Source organism: Copadichromis virginalis, linkage group LG14, assembly GCF_057382275.1.
Source record: "Copadichromis virginalis isolate Kocher_CV1m ecotype Utaka linkage group LG14, C_Virginalis_male_GT1.1, whole genome shotgun sequence".
In the NCBI taxonomy this organism is placed as follows: Eukaryota; Metazoa; Chordata; class Actinopteri; order Cichliformes; family Cichlidae; genus Copadichromis; species Copadichromis virginalis.
Window position 1 is genome coordinate 41550206 of NC_140631.1, and position 16822 is coordinate 41567027.

General features: G+C 46.0%; 1 protein-coding gene across 3 annotated transcripts in view; it reads left to right on the forward strand.

Annotated features, from left to right (window-relative positions):
* LOC146694695 (fibroblast growth factor 12-like) overlaps positions 1 to 16822 on the forward strand; it is a 47041-nt gene that overhangs the window by 23871 nt on the left and 6348 nt on the right. For 2 of the 3 annotated variants that reach the window (XM_085430965.1, XM_085430964.1), the window contains exon 2: positions 14929 to 15039. In XM_085430965.1, coding sequence (XP_085287091.1) covers positions 14929 to 15039 — 111 coding nt within the window. Of the gene's footprint in view, positions 1 to 9447; positions 10695 to 14928; positions 15040 to 16822 lie in introns of those variants that run through there. The other variant, XM_085430966.1, reaches the window with a different exon arrangement.

The following is a 16822-nucleotide window of genomic DNA, read 5'->3' on the forward strand; positions in this document are numbered from 1 at the left end:
GTTCACATGTATACCTATGTAAGATGTTATATGTTAATGACCCTATGCATATTCATGTAACCACAATAAAAGGAGTGCTATGGGGAACCTGGCTGAGAGTCTGACGGTGGTCAAGTGGTGGAACGACGCTTGGCCCCAGCCAGGTCTCCCTCATGCATGAGTAAACCAGAGAACTTTGGTGCCTTGTGTCTTGCTTTTTGCTGCGTAGCAGATTGTCCTTAACGTTCCAGCGAATAGGTTTATGCTACAAACCTATCAATCCACTTTCAGTCACGCTGAATAAAAAGTTGAATCTGTTTCCGTAAATCTGTCACGCCATTGTTTGAGTCGTCCTCTGCATGCTGATTGGCTTAAGGCTCGTCAAACACAAGTCCAAGATTCACAGTTATAGAAACCATCAGTGTGACAGTCACAGAACGCCTGCAGGTTAAACTTCAGCAGGTGTCCTGCATCATAACCTCTAACATCTGAAACCAAATAAAAACAGGTTAGAAATTCAGTTCAGATGATTTTTAATTGTGCAGACTCTCGGTGCTGATACCAAACAAACGTGTGTGTGTGTGTGTGTTTGTGTAGTGCTAACATCTCTATAACTAAATTACTCGACTGACGTTGGACGTGTTACTGAAAATGACTTTTTAGCTGATGGAGGAAGAGAAAGCTGACCTCGAGCTGCTGCTGTGCCTGAAAGTGTGGTTTAAAACGAGAACATGGAGTGTTTTCAGCTTCTCTTTTTAATCCTTCAAAGTGGCTGACAGGATGACATGAATGATTCACAACGACCGAAACATCGTCTGAAAACAGACAGAACAGGAGCTGTAGAAGGGTCTCTGTCTCCCTCTGCTGGGCACAGTGGGCATCTCCTCCTCCTCCAAGAGACTTGAGAGGAAACGCACAGCAACAAATACAGAGGACAGCCACAAACTACATTTGTCACTATGAAAATAACTGTGGATATGAACCACAGAAATGAGGTGAGATGTGACCAGCAGAGGTCTGAGAAAGGAGCTCAGGTGGAGGTGGGCGTCTGCAGAGACTCGTGAACTGAACCGTCCGGATGATTCAGCAGACGTGGTGGTAAAAGTTTATGTTCCAGGTCAGAAAAAAGGTTTAATCCTGATTTCAGTTAAACTTGTGTATTTAGCATGTGGCTAGCAGCAGCAAAGCTGCACTTTGAGACGATTGGAATATAAAACCCGTTTCTAGTTTTTTTACCTTTAAAGTTTCAGGCAGGAAGGATCACTGGAGCTTGATAGTGGGCGCTCGTTTTAGGTGGGTATCTATCTATATATTACAAGTATGGTTGTCATAGCAACAATTAGATGACTAGTCAGCTAGATGAGTCAGCAGTTAGCATCAGACAAGCTAGCTGGAACTACAGGTACTGTTGATGTATAACAGGCTGAATCTTTCCCACCTGTACAGCCACCGTGCTCTCTCGCAGTATTTACATAATGTGGTTTGATTGGCCAGTGCTTCAAAAGTTAAATCATAACGTTGGCTGCAAGCAACACGTCCAGAATTCAGTTTGTGACGACACCTCGCTGACAGCGAATAAGAAGCAGCCGTGTCAGCTTGAGCTTTGGCTGTTCAGTTCTTCTTCTGTGGTGTTTATTCAGGAGTAAAGTCACGGGTGGATGTGAACCTCTTCAGATCCACCAGGCCGCGGGATGTTATTTGTCTCTCAGAAACAGTTCATAACTTCACTTCAACTCATTCATGTCACCTAAAAGGTAAACCTGTTTCTCCATCACCTGTTCAGCTCTGATGATTCAGTAAGGACATCTCCTGGTTCCATCTTCATGTTTCCCTCTCACCACATATCCAAACCATCATGACCAGCAGCTTTACAGCTGTGGCTCCAGCAAACATCAGCTGATACTAGAAATTAATATTAAATACATTCTAACAACAGCTGATCAAGCTTAAACGTGCTGCTGTTGTTTAGCGCGACATCCACTGGTTTCCTCTTTCTGGCGCAAAGTGGGCGATCAACAAACAAGAGAGAAAAGCCGATCAGCTGATCATTGATCAGTTTCATGATTGAAGTAGCAACAGGAGAGGGAGGGGGGAGAATGAGAGAAGAGGCAGCTGTGCAGCGTAAACACAGAATAACTTCAGCTCTGTCTTTGTTCCATTGTAGCTGAAGTTCAGGACAAACTGCGTCTCTTCTCAGCTCAACACGAAACACGTAATATTTTCTCTGAATACGAGACGATTCCGTCTTTTTACGGGACGATTGGCAACTCTACTAACTGACCTTATGAATAAAATAAAGTTCACTATCAGTAACATCATAGCACCACCCAGCTGTATAGAAACTCCGTCATGCTAGCTAGCACGCAGTACGAGTTATTGTAACTGATGGTAACAAAAATAAACTCCACCTAAACTTGGTTTATATCTGACCCAGACAGACTGCAGGTCATAACTTCTTACCTGAAGTTCAGTTCACCTGACACTCGGACTGGTGGCTGCCTCGGGTCTCTCCTCCTCCTACCTCCCCTTCCATCATCCACCTGCTGGCCTCAGTGGAAGCTCCGCCACAGCCACCACCAAACAACTGAGTTATTTTTACACATCGACCAGCATCTGGCCAATATGTATCATCGGCCCATAAAAACGAAAAATCACCATCGGCCCACCGGGCATTTAGCCATGCATGTGATCATTCAAGCCTCGATACGGCGTCACACTAACTCCACCTCATTAAAATATTTTATATTTATATATGTATATGTAAAAAGCATAATCTCTTACACAATCCAAGTGTTTACGGCCTTTTCCAGATCAGGAAAAAGTTACTTTAATGTTTCTTTGTAGGTTTAAGGTAAAAGTGGAAAAATACAAACATCAACTTTATATCCAAACATTAAAATCCAAAACAAGAAGAAAACAGATTCAAAAAACTTTATGAAACTGATTCCTCCCCACAGACTCAAACCTGCAGTTCACCTGACCTCCAGCAGATGGCAGCATCTGTCCAGTGAACAGAGCCCGTTTACTGAGACAGAAATATTCAAACGTTATCAAATTTATATTACATAACACCTAAAACGAATCAGTGTCCATATAAAAAAAACAACCCTTTTCCTGCTTTTCACAGAGGGAAAAATTCCTTTCTTTCTGCGTTCCCGTGGAATGACCAAGTAAACACTTTTGCAGCTCTTCACACATCATTTCTATTATCCATTTAAATCAAGTCGAAATCAATAAATTACACGTGTTACATAAAAGCTCTCCACCTGATGCCCTCACTGTTATGTAAAGCACATCACATATGAAGTGCTGCTGTTTTTAATCAATCAGATTCATGTTGTTGTAGATGCAGAGTCCAGTCTGACTGCACCTCTGAGCTGCTCGCACTGTTCTGCACGTGTCATTCACGCCGTCCTATAAAGTCGTCTGAATCCCGCTTCTTGGATCATCTCTGTGATGGCGGGCCGGCTTTCTGAGCTTGTGTTTGTTATGAGCGGTGAGTCATCGGCAGGAGAAACGGCAGATTTTTAAAAATATATCGCTGTGTGCACGCTCGGCGTGAAACAATAGACGGAGGAACAATACGTGCTGCTGTTAACATTTTGAACATCCAGCGGCCGTCCTCTGTGCCGCCCACGCCGCTGTTTGTTGGAGTCTTTCCTCAGTTTTGGGCTGAATGTGTCTCTGATGGACCTGGAATAGATTTTTTCCAGGTTATTTTTGAAAACACCTCCCGTCTCATACTTACTGTCTTCCTGCAAGTAAATCCCAGAGCTGTCCTGGTTCATCGTCGCGGTCTTTTGATCTCGCTTTGCACATCTTCCTTGTTCCTGGTTTCTCGTGTTTCCTGTGTTCACTCTCTGATTTTTTCCTGCTTTCCCTCCTTTTCTCACAGTGCTTATTGTTTTGATTAAGTTCACCTGTGCCTTACTTTCCCTCACCTTTTGTTTCTTTTAGAGCCTAATAATTTATCTCATGTCTTACTTCCTCAGTTTACAGGGTCGATCCTTGATTAAGTTCACCTTCTTTTCCTGCTGTGTCCTTATCGAGTTTACCTGTTCCACATTCTCACCTTTCTGTTTAGAACAACACATTCATACCACAGTGTTTAATCATTGTTGGTCCCTATTTCAGTTATTTATGTTCGGTCAGTCTAACCTCTTTATTACAGGATAACAGTGAGAGCAGAGCTTTGCAGCTCAGTGGGTTTAAACCAGCTTTTGCTGTGAGTCACCGCTCAGCCAGACTCTGTGGTTAACACACTGTGTTGGGCAGAAGACAAATGCAGTATTAAATACATATATTCAGTCTGAGAGGTTCTTTCATATCATGAGCAACCTGTGTACTGAGTTTGTAGTGTGTACTGCAAGTACTGTGTGTGTACTGTGTGTACTGTGTGTACTGTGTGTGTACTGTGTGTACTGTGTGTGTACTGTGTGTACTGCAAGTACTGTGTGTGTACTGTGTTCTCTGGCAGTTTAATGGTGTTGCTGTTGTTGCCCTGCTGACATTCTCCTGCCCTCTGATGAGGCAGTCTGTCTATTGATCAGGAAACATACCTGAACTGTATACACACACACACACACACACACACACACACACACACACACACACACACACACACACACACACACACACACACCTGCTGGGTGTTAATGAGCCGTGGGATCGATTGTGGTGCTGCCACAGTGGATTTCCTGTCCTTTGGTCCTGGACTCTCCCAGGTATGAACCTATCACACTTACATTATTCAGCAGATATCGAACCTGCGACCATCAGGACAGGTCAGTGATGTCGTACAGGTGTTTGTCTACAGTGAACAGTTGGAGGTGGAGGATAAATATCAACATTAGCAAGCTAATAGTTTGACAGTCGTCTTGTTAAGTCCCTGATGCAGGCTGCAGAGTCGATGTAGACCAAACAAAACCCGAATTAAACTCATCTCTCCTGACATCAATTATAGAAAAGTACTAAAAGTGTATAAAAAGAAGAAGAAAGGGGTTCGGTTAAGCTTAAAGCTGCAGTTCCTCCAATGGCCACATACATAGAAATCGGTAACTTCCTCCTGTGACCACCTTCTTATCCCAGCTGGGTGTCTGGGGGACGTACATATTGATGGCTTGGATCTTATTCCTGCCGTTCAGCTTCTCAGCACGTGTCGCTCTTACAGTCCGAATGACATCCTGATGTCCTCACAGCAGATCCTGATTATGTGGATCGCTGAGTCGATGCCTCGCTCTATCGTGGCGTACAGAAGTCGTCCACGTACAGGATGTGACTGACGGTCACTCCACTCCTGAATCTATGTGCGTCTCTGCTTTTGACGATGAGCTTCAGGTCTATGGAGAACACTGCCGGGGACGGTGCTTCGTATCTTTATCTTCCACGCTTGCGTGGTTGCCTTGGAGTTGGCCTCCAGCGTTTTCTTTACTATGATCTTTCCGTACTCTTGGCAGGCTTCCACGTGTTCACCAATCAATAGAAAGTGGGCTTTTAAGGAATGGAGGAGCTACAAGGAGATGTGCGATGTGCTAGACTAAAACTTGTGAAGAGCTGGATTTAGCCCACAGACCTCAAGCTTCAGTGTCAGAGAACTGGGTTAAGAGATTTAGAGGTAGACATGAGTCTTGCACATCTCCTCTCAAATAAGCATTTTCATTTGTTTCTACAAGTATCGGAAAGCAGTAAGTTAATAACTACACGATTCTTTTAACGTCGAGTGAGTCAGACATTGTTGACCTGATCTGGGCAGGATAACTGGCAGCGTCAGGATCTGATAATCAGAGTGAGCGACGGAGACGTTTCTCCTCCCTCAGTCCCACTGAGCAGGTACGAGGACGCAAATACACGACAGTAATTAAAGACGCTGACCTGTTTTTTTTTCTGCGAGAGTGTAGGCCTACATTCAGCATGATGGTGCGTTCACTGACACGTGCGCACCCGGTTAGTGACGAAGTTAATCCCATTCAGTTTCACTTCGGTGCGTGAGCCATGGATCCTGCTGGACGCCTCAGCCTCAGGCCCAGAGACAAACCAAAGAGAGGTGGAGCCTTCGTCTTTAACGGCGCTGAAATGACCTGTTTGCTGAAAGTGTTTCACACTTCTCTGCAGGATTTCACTCTTCAGAAAGAAAAATGAGATGATCTGGATCAGAACCAGATCCTAAAACCCCCAAAATTTGCTTTAATCAGCAGATTTAACAGGAGAATAGCTGCAGCAGCTCAGTACGCCGTAATATTAGGTCAGTCACAAAGGAAGCAAAGGTTACCAGTGTTTTAGCATAAGTGCCCACCCCCATAATAATAAGATCTTGTGGTCACCACAGATGCTCTGAGTTCTCGGTTTGGACTGATTACTGGTAACACTGGGCCTATACATGCCCCTCGGTAGGCTTACAGAGCTGGTCAATCAGATGAAAGCTCACTTATCGGGAGGGCTTAAAGAAACTGTAATGTAATGTAAAGCTATGCCTTGGAGTACCAGAATAAAAATATGGATCTGTATTATTTTCCATTTACACATCAATGCAGAAACAACAAGGAAAGAATATAAACACGGTAATTAAAACACAAACATGCAGCTATTAACAGCTACTGGATGCCAGAAATATGACAGCAAATGAAGCCAACACACAGGTGCAGTCCCTCTAATGTCCACAGGGGGCTCCAGAGTCAGTCCAAAAAGACTCCCACGATGAAATGTCCAACAGCAGAAATAAGCGCGTTTACAGCCTGACAGAAAAACTATTTTGGTCTCTATAAATCATTTCTTCCTTCGTAGGACAATTTATTAATAACTCACCTGTTTAAATTGTATTAAGGTTTAAAGTTTGCATTAATAGATCCATTGGTGACACAGGCGGCTGTAGCTGCTAGCGGTCTGCTAGCACCTGAACTGCACCTCTGGACTGTGTTTGTGCTGTTGGAGCCGTTTTAATGACATTATCTGACCAATAGCACGACTGCTGAGAGGTTAATTGTATTAACAAACAGTTGTAGAAGCATTAGTAGTAAGAGGTCTGAAATAAAGAGGCTTCAGTGGAAATCTTATGCCAAAGAATCATTTAACGAATCTAGAAAAAAGCTGTATTTTAATCCATATTTGAAATACTTGTTGTAGATTTAGCTCTTTCATAATGAAGCTCAGACTCAGCCGTGTGCACAGAGCTGGGATCAGTTTTCTCTGGGTTTGTCTCCCCACCTGAGGCTGCAGCTTTCCAGCATTCACAGCGTGATCAGATGTGAAGCGATGAGTGAATCATTTCTGCTCTGAGCGCAGAACGACAGGACGGTGGGCTGAGTGTCAGATCACGTCGTTGCCTGCGGGCTCAGAGAGCGTTTCCTGACTTGGAGCAGATCTCACGGTTATTCAGCCCCGGCGACGTGTTCGTGAGCCGTGTGTGCTGCCGCTGTAGAGATGCAGCGGGAATAAAGATGCCTTTATGTAACCCTGCAGTTGACTTCACAGCCTCTGACAGGAAGTGTGAGCGCGGCACAGCAGAGACGCTTCAGAGCAGAAACTGAGAGGTTGCAGAGCTCGACAATTTAACATGCACCTTGTTTCCGTTGTTTTAAACTACATGCTTCATGGAAAAAGTGAAGACTTTTACTGCACCGCGTTTATCTGCTCCCTCCGTGAATAAATCAGAATCTCCTCAGGGCTTCTGCTCCACAATAAAACCCACAGCAGCAAGAGATGGGCCACAAATCACTGTTAAATAAGCCGTCTGCTATGTAGTAATATAAATGTAAATATCTGGTTTCATCAGGAATATGATCAGATGAGGAAAAGATCAGGATTTGTCTGAACATTTCTGTTTCCTGCACCCATCCATCCACCCCAACCTCCTCGATACACAACCAAACAAACTCAATGTGGGTGGACCAACACAGAAGAGCTACTCTGCAGTCTATTTACACCTACAGGCCAGTGGACACTCTTTCAAGGATGAGGATGTAACATCCTGGACAGGGAGGAACGCTGGTTTGAGGGCGGAGTCAAGGAGGCCATTTACGTGAAAAGGGAAAGACCATCTCTGAATCGAGGAGGGGGCCTAAGGGTCCATCTGTCCCCATCTTACATGCTGTGATTGCAGCCATTCCCCAACTCTCTGTGAATGGGACTCATGACCATTGATGTCAATTTGCATATTAATGATAAAGAAAGTGACCTCCCAGCCCATTGGCTGGTTTCAGTCATTGTCCAAATGTCCTGTTTATAAGGTTGAAACCTGCAGTCCGCTGAGACTGCAGACGTCACCTGATGATGATGAAACGCCACTGAAACCTCCAGATGAACAGACTCAACCTTTTGGGATCTCCTTACCTGGATGATTGAGCATCAAGACACTCAGTATGCCTCAGTTTCCTTAAGTGTGGATTTTTGCCATAATGGAGCAGCCCTGTGGGAGAGCCGCCTCTTGCAACAGACTTTCCTTCTCAAAGTGACACTAAGCTGCTTCGTAGGGGCAGGGATAGCTCAGTAGGTAGATTGGTCGGATATGATCGGAAGGTCGGGGGTTCGAATCCATTGAACGGCTACCCTGAGGTACCCCTGAGCGAGGTATTGTCCCCACACACTGCTCCCTGGGCGCTAGATTGGTGGCTGCCCACTGCTTTGCTGAGTGAATGGGTCACATGCAGAGAGGAATTTTTTATTAATGTTCAAAATGATGAGGACTATGTGGCAATTTTCTAGAGAAGTGTGCTTGTTGCTAATAATTCTGTAATAATTATAGTTTTTGAATTTTCTCAAACTGTGTCCTGCTACAAAAACAACCCCAAAATCCTAAAATTCAGTTGTTTTATTTTTCAATTAGGTCAGTGAAAATGTAGCTTTTGAAGTTGTTTTCATGCTGATGCTCTCCAGAACATGTTTGTGCGCGGATTGTGCTGCAAAAGATTGTGGTATCAGACAGCGCCGTGTTGTTTGCAGGATTCCGAGGTTTTTTATCGCCAGCTGCTTTTGCCTTTCCTGTAGATATATTTTCAAAACAAAAGCAGAAAATCCTCATTTTAAAATTGATCAGAGCCTAAATGAGGTCTTCTAACCACGCACGTGTCCAGATCTGGTCACTTTTGGGTCCAAACAAACAAAATGTTTGCGCACAGTGCAGAAGCCAGCGGTTGGCTGTAATTTGTGATGATCTGGTTTGAAGATTAAAGTGAAACGAAAGGATTTTTTTCTCTAACATGCACGACTCCGACAGCGGGGCGCCTCGATGCTGATGTTGCTCTGTAGTAACCAGTCGTCCTGCGGCGTGTAACGCGCTCGTGTGCGTCGGGATGCTGCAGTGAAGATGGAGTGGTCTGTTGTGGGAGCAACATGAAACATCAGGCGGAATATTTTTAGGAGCTTCTTCCACACCTCCACCTCTCCTCTCTCCATCTCTCTCTCTCTCCTCGATCTCTCGCTGACGGCTGCTCTCTTTTCTCCTCACTCCTCTCTCTTCACATTCAGCAGCTCTCAGCCTGCGAGGAGGAGGAGGAGGAGAGGATGAGGCAGGAGAACAGAGTAGAGTAAAATAGAGCAGAGCGGAGTGCATGCGCGTGGAATCGGCGGCTTTATCGGCTCTTCTCTGGGATAATTCTGAACTTCTCGGGTTTGTTCCTCTTTTTCTGCATGTCGGGAAGTTGTTGACGAGCTGATGTAGGCGGGTGGATGAAGATGCTTTCCTCTCGCTCCACAGAGATGTGAAGAAACGTCACGGTGAAGCTCTTTGATTCTTCTATTTGTGGCGCGTAAATCGAGAAAATCCCTGCTGCCATGTGCGCTTCCATCGGAGCGTCTGAAAGATGGAGGCGACCTAAAGTGATAAATTACCCAGCAGACACGATGAGCTCCTCGATCGAGGCGTAATCACTCATCAAATGTTCATTCAGAGTTTTTCTTTATTTCTTTAATAATTGTCTCCAGGCCAGTGCTGCGTCTTAACTTGTGTGGGAACCTGTAGGGTTATTTAGGGAACAGGTATTCTGTTCTTCTCTGGATATTTAAAGTTTCCGTCTTTCAGAGCTCCGTCAGGATTTGTGATCTATTTCCAAACCCTCAGCTGAAGAGTGCGGGGACTTCATCACCGTTCTTTGGATTAGTCGTCAGAAAGGAAGCCTCAACATGTAAACATATACTCATAAATCAACTATTTAAACTGTTTAAGAGGAATATCTGTTTCCTAACATCGGAGTGCACACAGGTTTTGTGCGGTGAATCGCACGAACGTGAAACGACTTCCGGGTTCTTCACTTTTGTGGATTTTCAGGATCCTTCTGGTGTTTTTCTTTTGAAGCCTGTACGTGTGACCGTTGTGCATCAGCTGTTCCACACAGTGGATCTCTAACGTTTTGGTTCTTAATCAACGATCTGCCATAAGGGAGAAGATTTTTCATCTTGGCTCGGTCCCTCCGAGGCCCGTCAGGCGACATGTCACCTGTTTCGGACTGAAGGGTCGTCAGCCTCAGACTCGGACAGCAGGAGCAGATATTTTGTTCCTCTGTGGCTTCGTCCTCCTCTCAGAGATATGGCGGCGGCTATCGCCAGCTCCCTGATCAGACAGAAGCGCCAGGCCCGCGAGTCCAACAGCGACAAAGTCGCCACTAACAAGCGACGCTCAAGTCCCAGTAAAGACCCGAGGTCTCTGTGTGAGCGACACATCTTCAGCGTCTTTAGCAAAGTTCGCTTCTGCAGCGGAAAGAAAAGACCAGTACGCCGGAAACCAGGTGGGTGGAACGATTCGGAGAGCAAAGGTTTGCCGTGTTACGGCGGGACGGGAACACTGCTCTCACACAGGTTCATGACCACGCTGATCAGAGCAGCTTAGCACGAGTCACCATTCAAAATAATCCTTCTTTATCTTACACAGGGCATCCTTTGTCTTTCTGATTGGCTGTCGCTCGTAAAGTAGCAGATATATGACAGGAAATAACACAGGTCCAATTTAATGTGAACAACCTGCAGCTTTAACTCAGCTTTCCTCTGACTGGCTGGTTTTAACAGCAGGTGAGCAGGCCTTCTGTGCACCTGAGATCGCCATATAAGAACATTTCCTGTCAATGACGCAGGAATCTTTGAGGAAGGAAACCTCCCAACTTGGCAACTTGAACAAATCCGGGCAGTTATTTTGAAGCCCCTCCCCCCTAGTTATTAACGTCGCTTTCAGACGTCTGGCTCCTCCCACTCGACCACTAAACAGACACCTTGGTTGCTGCACAGTTACCTGATCAGAACATCAATCAGTTCTGATCAGGTAACCGTGCTTACCCCCCCTCCCCCGATGGAGACAGTGGCTCAGCTGGAGGCGCGAGGAATTGCAGCGTCCGCGACCACTGTGTACATCGGCGTACCCCCGCCCGTATGCTGCTTGTCTGTGTTTCATGGCGTAGAGTGTGATGATATCTGTGCTTCTTTGTGTGCTATGGAGTTTTCTGTGCTTTCTCCTTATGATGACTCACTTGTTGGAAGTCATCATGGGCAGAAACCCTTTTTTTTCTCCTGACTTTGCCCCCATATGTTACATATTTCACTGTCTATCCCTTTTTCTAGCCTGACCTGTCTCCCCAGTGTAAGTTTGTATATTGTCTGTAGGTCTGTCATTTCAGCTGCAAGCAACTGCAACTGACAAATAAAGCTTATCCTTATGTTCACTTTGATAAATTCAGATTCAGGGCTTTCCTTACCTGTGTCTGTCAACACTGAAGAAGTTCATTGGTTGCCTTGACGAGGACGGTTTCAGCCTTTTAAAGCTCAGAAAGTTGAAGCTCAGCTTTAATTTGAGGTTTCCATGGTGTTGTATGTTCTGTGGGTTCATCATGATACTGGATTGCATAAAGAAAACTCACTTCCCTGTTTGCTGTGGGTTCTTCCATGTTCTCTGTTTCATTTGTAATGAGCGTTGCATCATCAGATCCCCACGGTGTGATTCCAGACGGCATTTTTCTTTTCTTGAAGTAACTGCAAACCTTTATGTTTTTTAGTCCTCCTGCAGAATAACGAGATAAAAGTCGACCTGAACTCGAGCGGCGTTCCCTCCAGAGAAAGCTTCTCGGAGAGCAGCAGCAGAGCGTCGGAGAACTGGACAGATGTCTGCGTTTACACATTTATGAGCTAGCTGCAGCTCTCATCTCTCATTAGCCGACTCCCCGCCGTCGCCTCCGCCTCCTGTTTTCTTGGCAATACAACAAACAGCTTCTTAAAGCTTAAAACTATTACGCAGCACTTGTGCTTGATCAGCTCCTTCAGAGTCTGCAGACTTCAAGTTCTCCAGTAAGGAGCTGGTAGGAAGAGGCCGAGTTATTCATGAGTTGTTCTGCAGCTGGTGAAGTCGGCGTTCAGCTCAACGTCAGCACTTTGCCCTGCTTTGATGTTTCGCCCTCAGTGAGTCCTCTGCTAATGAGATCTGTTACTGCATGAAGCCTTTTTGAAGCCCTAAAGATTTCACCCCCAACTTTGCTCAAGTTCAAATCAAAACACGACCGCGTGCCTCCAGTATCCTTCAGCAGCACTTCCAGGTTTTCCTTCGGCTTTTTCGCCACCTTTTTGTGCAGAATCGACCACACACAGGGGCAAAGTGCGGCCTGAGGGCCAGAATCAAGCCGCTCGCCCTCTCAGTCTGCAATGTCCTAAAAGGAAAACTGTGATGTGTAGTGGGCTTGAAACAGGTAGGAAAGTTGCAGAGAAGGTTCTGGTAGCTCATCGCTCAGACTGTCCTGTAATTATGCATTTACAATGTAAAGTTTTCATTAATTCACAGAGCATATCCTGTAGTTTGGTGTGGCGTGGAGAGAAAACTGCAAAACTTAAAGTGGGCCGGATTGGAGTCATCGTCGGGCAGATTCTGGCCCACGAGCCTCATGTTTGACACTCCTGATTTACACCATCACTGTGTTGGTGTGTGGAAACCAGTAATGAGGTCCATGAGCTATTTCCTCGTCTTTTCTTTCAGGTGTCGCCCCCTGGTGGCCTTTAAAAGGAATGCACATTTAGAAAACGTTGGCTTTCGTACCATCTCGGGTCATCGATAAATATATGTAAGAGATGAGCAGGTGGTTTTCTTTCATCGATGTCACGGTTCCTTCGTGTAGAAAGCTCCCACAGCAGCAGACGGCGTTCTTAGTTCAGCGTTTATCGTTTCGCTGCGACTCGGGAAGACGAGGTTGGGTTTTAAAGGCGCTGTCAGTCTGATCACGCCTGAGCTCGGGGAGCAGCGTGTGACGAGGTGTTTTGTCGCCCGCGGCCTCACAGATGTTAAAACTCACAGCTTGTCTTCACACAGCGTGACACACACTCACAGATATAGCTCCTGGATCCGTGCTTATAATTAGAGATTACACCTTGCAGATGTTTCGTGACTGTCGGTGTTTGAATCGTCAGCACGCTGACTTTGGATTCTGAACATCAAAACACAGCGTGAGGTACGCCACTGCCCTCTAAAGTAAACCAGCTGACTTCTATGGCCTTCCTTTAAAATGCACTGATGACATAAATATGTGGGAAAACAACTGAATGTATTTATGAACGTAAAAATGACCAGAAATAAATAAGTTAGCTCCTTGAATATAAACTTTAGGTCCTTATTGGTATTTAGTTAATATTAATTTCTGTTTGACACCTTAAATCCTTTAAAGTGATCATGTTGGAGGCTATTATTATTCTCTGAATTCATAACAAAGATTGCTTTTACCAGAAAGTAAACCTGTGAGCGAGCACTTGAGCAAGGCGATAGTGGGAAGGAAAAACCCACTTTTAACAGGAAGAAACCTCCAGCAGAGCCAGGCTCAAGGAGGAGCGGGGCCATCAGCTGCGACCGGCTGGGAGTGAGGATGAATTGGATAATAAGGACACACAACGCAGTGGGTCAGTGATGCTGTCGTCAAACAATGTGAAAATGATCCGTTTAAAGCAGGAAGCTGTTTGCATCCACTTCCTCTCTGTGAAACAAGGCCTGTAATACTGTGACTGCATGAAATGTAGGAAGTGTAGATTTATACATGTGAGCTGTTTGACGGGTAATCAGAGTAAAACCAAACGACTTTAATGAGCAGCAGCCAATAAAGGTCTTTGTTTAGGTCGTTGTGTTTTGCAGGGCCGGTTGGTCCTGCTGTGTGTCAGCTCCTCCACACTCACACTCACGTCTGCTCTGTTAAAAGGTGAAGATTTACCTTGTTGTCGTTTCCGGACACGTATGTGTGTCTTCGGTCCTTTCAGATGTTAAGTAGCACAGCGGCCTGCTCCACATTAGCCTCGCTGTCTTTTTGGTCTATTTCTGCCAGAGATGAGTCCTTCTGGCCCACATTGTCATCTGGAGCATCACTTCGTCTGCTCAGCTTCTACCGTGTTTACGTCCTCAGACCTTCAGCTCGGTGTTAAAGTCAAGCAGGAGGGACTCGCGTGCTGAGCCGTGGCCTCAGGGTTTGTCTCTGGGGCACATGTGACACCCTGGGGTTTGAACCATGTGTGTTTGTGTGCCCTTAAGCTTCACGTGGCCCAGGCTGGAAACCCATCAGCAGCCATCTGCTAACTCTGAGGGCAAAGGTCACTGATTTGGGGCTTCAGGAACTTCCTGACTCTCTCCACACAGATTGGAGGGTTTCCGATGGTCATGTTTAAACATGTTCTTAAACTAGTGGCTGACACACTGTTAGTGTTATATGTCTTATGCAAGCAAAGGGTGAACTGCGGATTTATCAGCTAATGCTAGCTAGCGTGATTTGCAAGCTGACTGCACAGGTGTGACAGTTCTCTGCGGTCGAGTCTGTGTGAGGAACGCTGGACGGGAAATGTTGGGATGTACGCTTGTTTCTTCTTCTTCTTCTTCTTCTCAAATGTGAAAGTAGAGAAGAAGAAGAAACGCTTACATGAGTGAGATAAACTCAGCAATGCTACCTGACAACCTGCTGTCAGGTACAGTGTGCGTGTGTGTGTGTGCTGAACCTCACATCGGTCTTTGTGTTTCAGAGCCGCAGCTGAAGGGCATCGTGACGCGCCTCTTCAGCGAGCAGGGCTTCTTCCTGCAGATGCAGCCCGAAGGAGCCATCAGCGGCACCAAGGACGAGAACAGCGACTACAGTGAGTCCCACATTAAAACTGTATTTGTCTAGACCAGGGGTGCCCAATCCCAGTCCTCGAGAGCTACCGTCCTGCAGCTTTTAGATGCATCCTTGTTCCAACACACCCGAATCAAATGAATGGCTTGTTATCAGGCCTTTGCCAAACACGATGGCATGCTGAAGAGGTAATCAAACCATTTGATTCAGCTGTGTTGGAGTAGGGATGCATCTAAAAGCTGCAGGATAGTAGCTCTCGAGGACTGGGATTGGGCAGCCCTGGTCTAGACCGCACGCTACATAAAAAATGGGCGTGGCTTCTCTGTCTGAAGAGTGAAGAGAAAATGCCTCACACCTGTGTTCTTTTTAATGGCCTCCAGGGGGCGATCCTGAGGGTCTATGGGCTCGTTTTGGGTCAAGCTAAATAAAAAGATGAGGTCATTTTCTAAAGTTTGGTGTTAGGAGTCGGTTTTATGAAGGGTTCAGTGAGCATGTTGTTTCACACTCACTACTGTGTGATGTCGTGGTCGCTACCTCCAACTTTTATGGAAAGAGCCACAGCCAAAGTGTAAAAGCACCGTGGATCATCCGATGTCAAACAAGAGAACAGCTCAGAAAGGTGAAACATTACACAGAAGAAGGATCTCAAACACAACAGCTCATTAAATCAGAACATAAACATAATCCAACAATCTTCTGCTGCTTCCCTGGGTTTGGGTCATGAAGTCTAACCAGAGAAGTCCGGACCCCCTTTGCCCCAGCCAGCTCCTCCAGCTCATCCGGGGGGATTTGATCCCAGCCAGCTGAGATATAATCTCTCCAGTGAGTCCTGGGTCTGCCCGGTCCTCCTCCCGGTCGGTCTTGCCTATTCGATGTGGAGGACCAGCAGATCTGCTCTGAGCCCCGTCACTAAGTGCGCTTCAAAGGAAATGCATTTCCACAGCTTACACCTGCAGCTCTTTCAGTCACTCCCCACAGGTGAGTGTAGGGATGTCACTCCGCCCCAATCCATCTGTCGCTCTCACACTCCACCCTCCCCTCACTAAAGGCACCTCCCCTACAACGTTGTCATGTTTAACACATTCACTTGGCAAGCAAAAGGTTGTTGGTTCGATTCCACAAATCCCGTTTGGGGTTGCGTCAGAAAACAGAGCTGAAGCTGCATCTGGCGTCTGTAACAGAGTGATCCGAGGTGGAGCAGTCTGAAGGCAGCTTCTGATCGTCGATACTCGGTCACGTTCCCGCTGCAGGTCTTTGTTTCTCGGCTGGATGAGCTCAGGATTACAGCCTCTGCTGCTTCCTGTAAATCCTTTTGGTTTGGAAAAAATAAGCAAAAACAGGACAAGAAGAGGAGGAGGAGATGTTTTGGATTCCCCTCTCTCCCCCTCTCGCTTTCTCTCTGATCATCTCTGAGTTAAATAAAGGAGGATTAACCACAGCCATTGCCACAGGCCTCTTCCTCCTCCACCTCCTCCTACTCCTCATCCTCACCCACACTGCAGCTCTCTGTCCCCGAGGATTAAATCACCTCTCATCACTGCGTCCCTCTATCACCCCCCCTCTCGCTCTCTCTCTGCTTTTATTCAGTCTTTTTCTCTCGCTTTATCAGCTGGAAGCACATCAGCAGGCTGAGCCGGGTTTTAACCACCGTTACAGATCGACTAAAAGCACAAGAATTCACAGTTTGAGGAGGTGTAATGGGATTTTTTAATGCTGAGTGGGTCTGATTTACACAGGTGCAGAAGATTTAAAGCAGAGATGGAGGAATCACTGCTGGTTTATTAATTTAAACCTGCTCTGTGCGA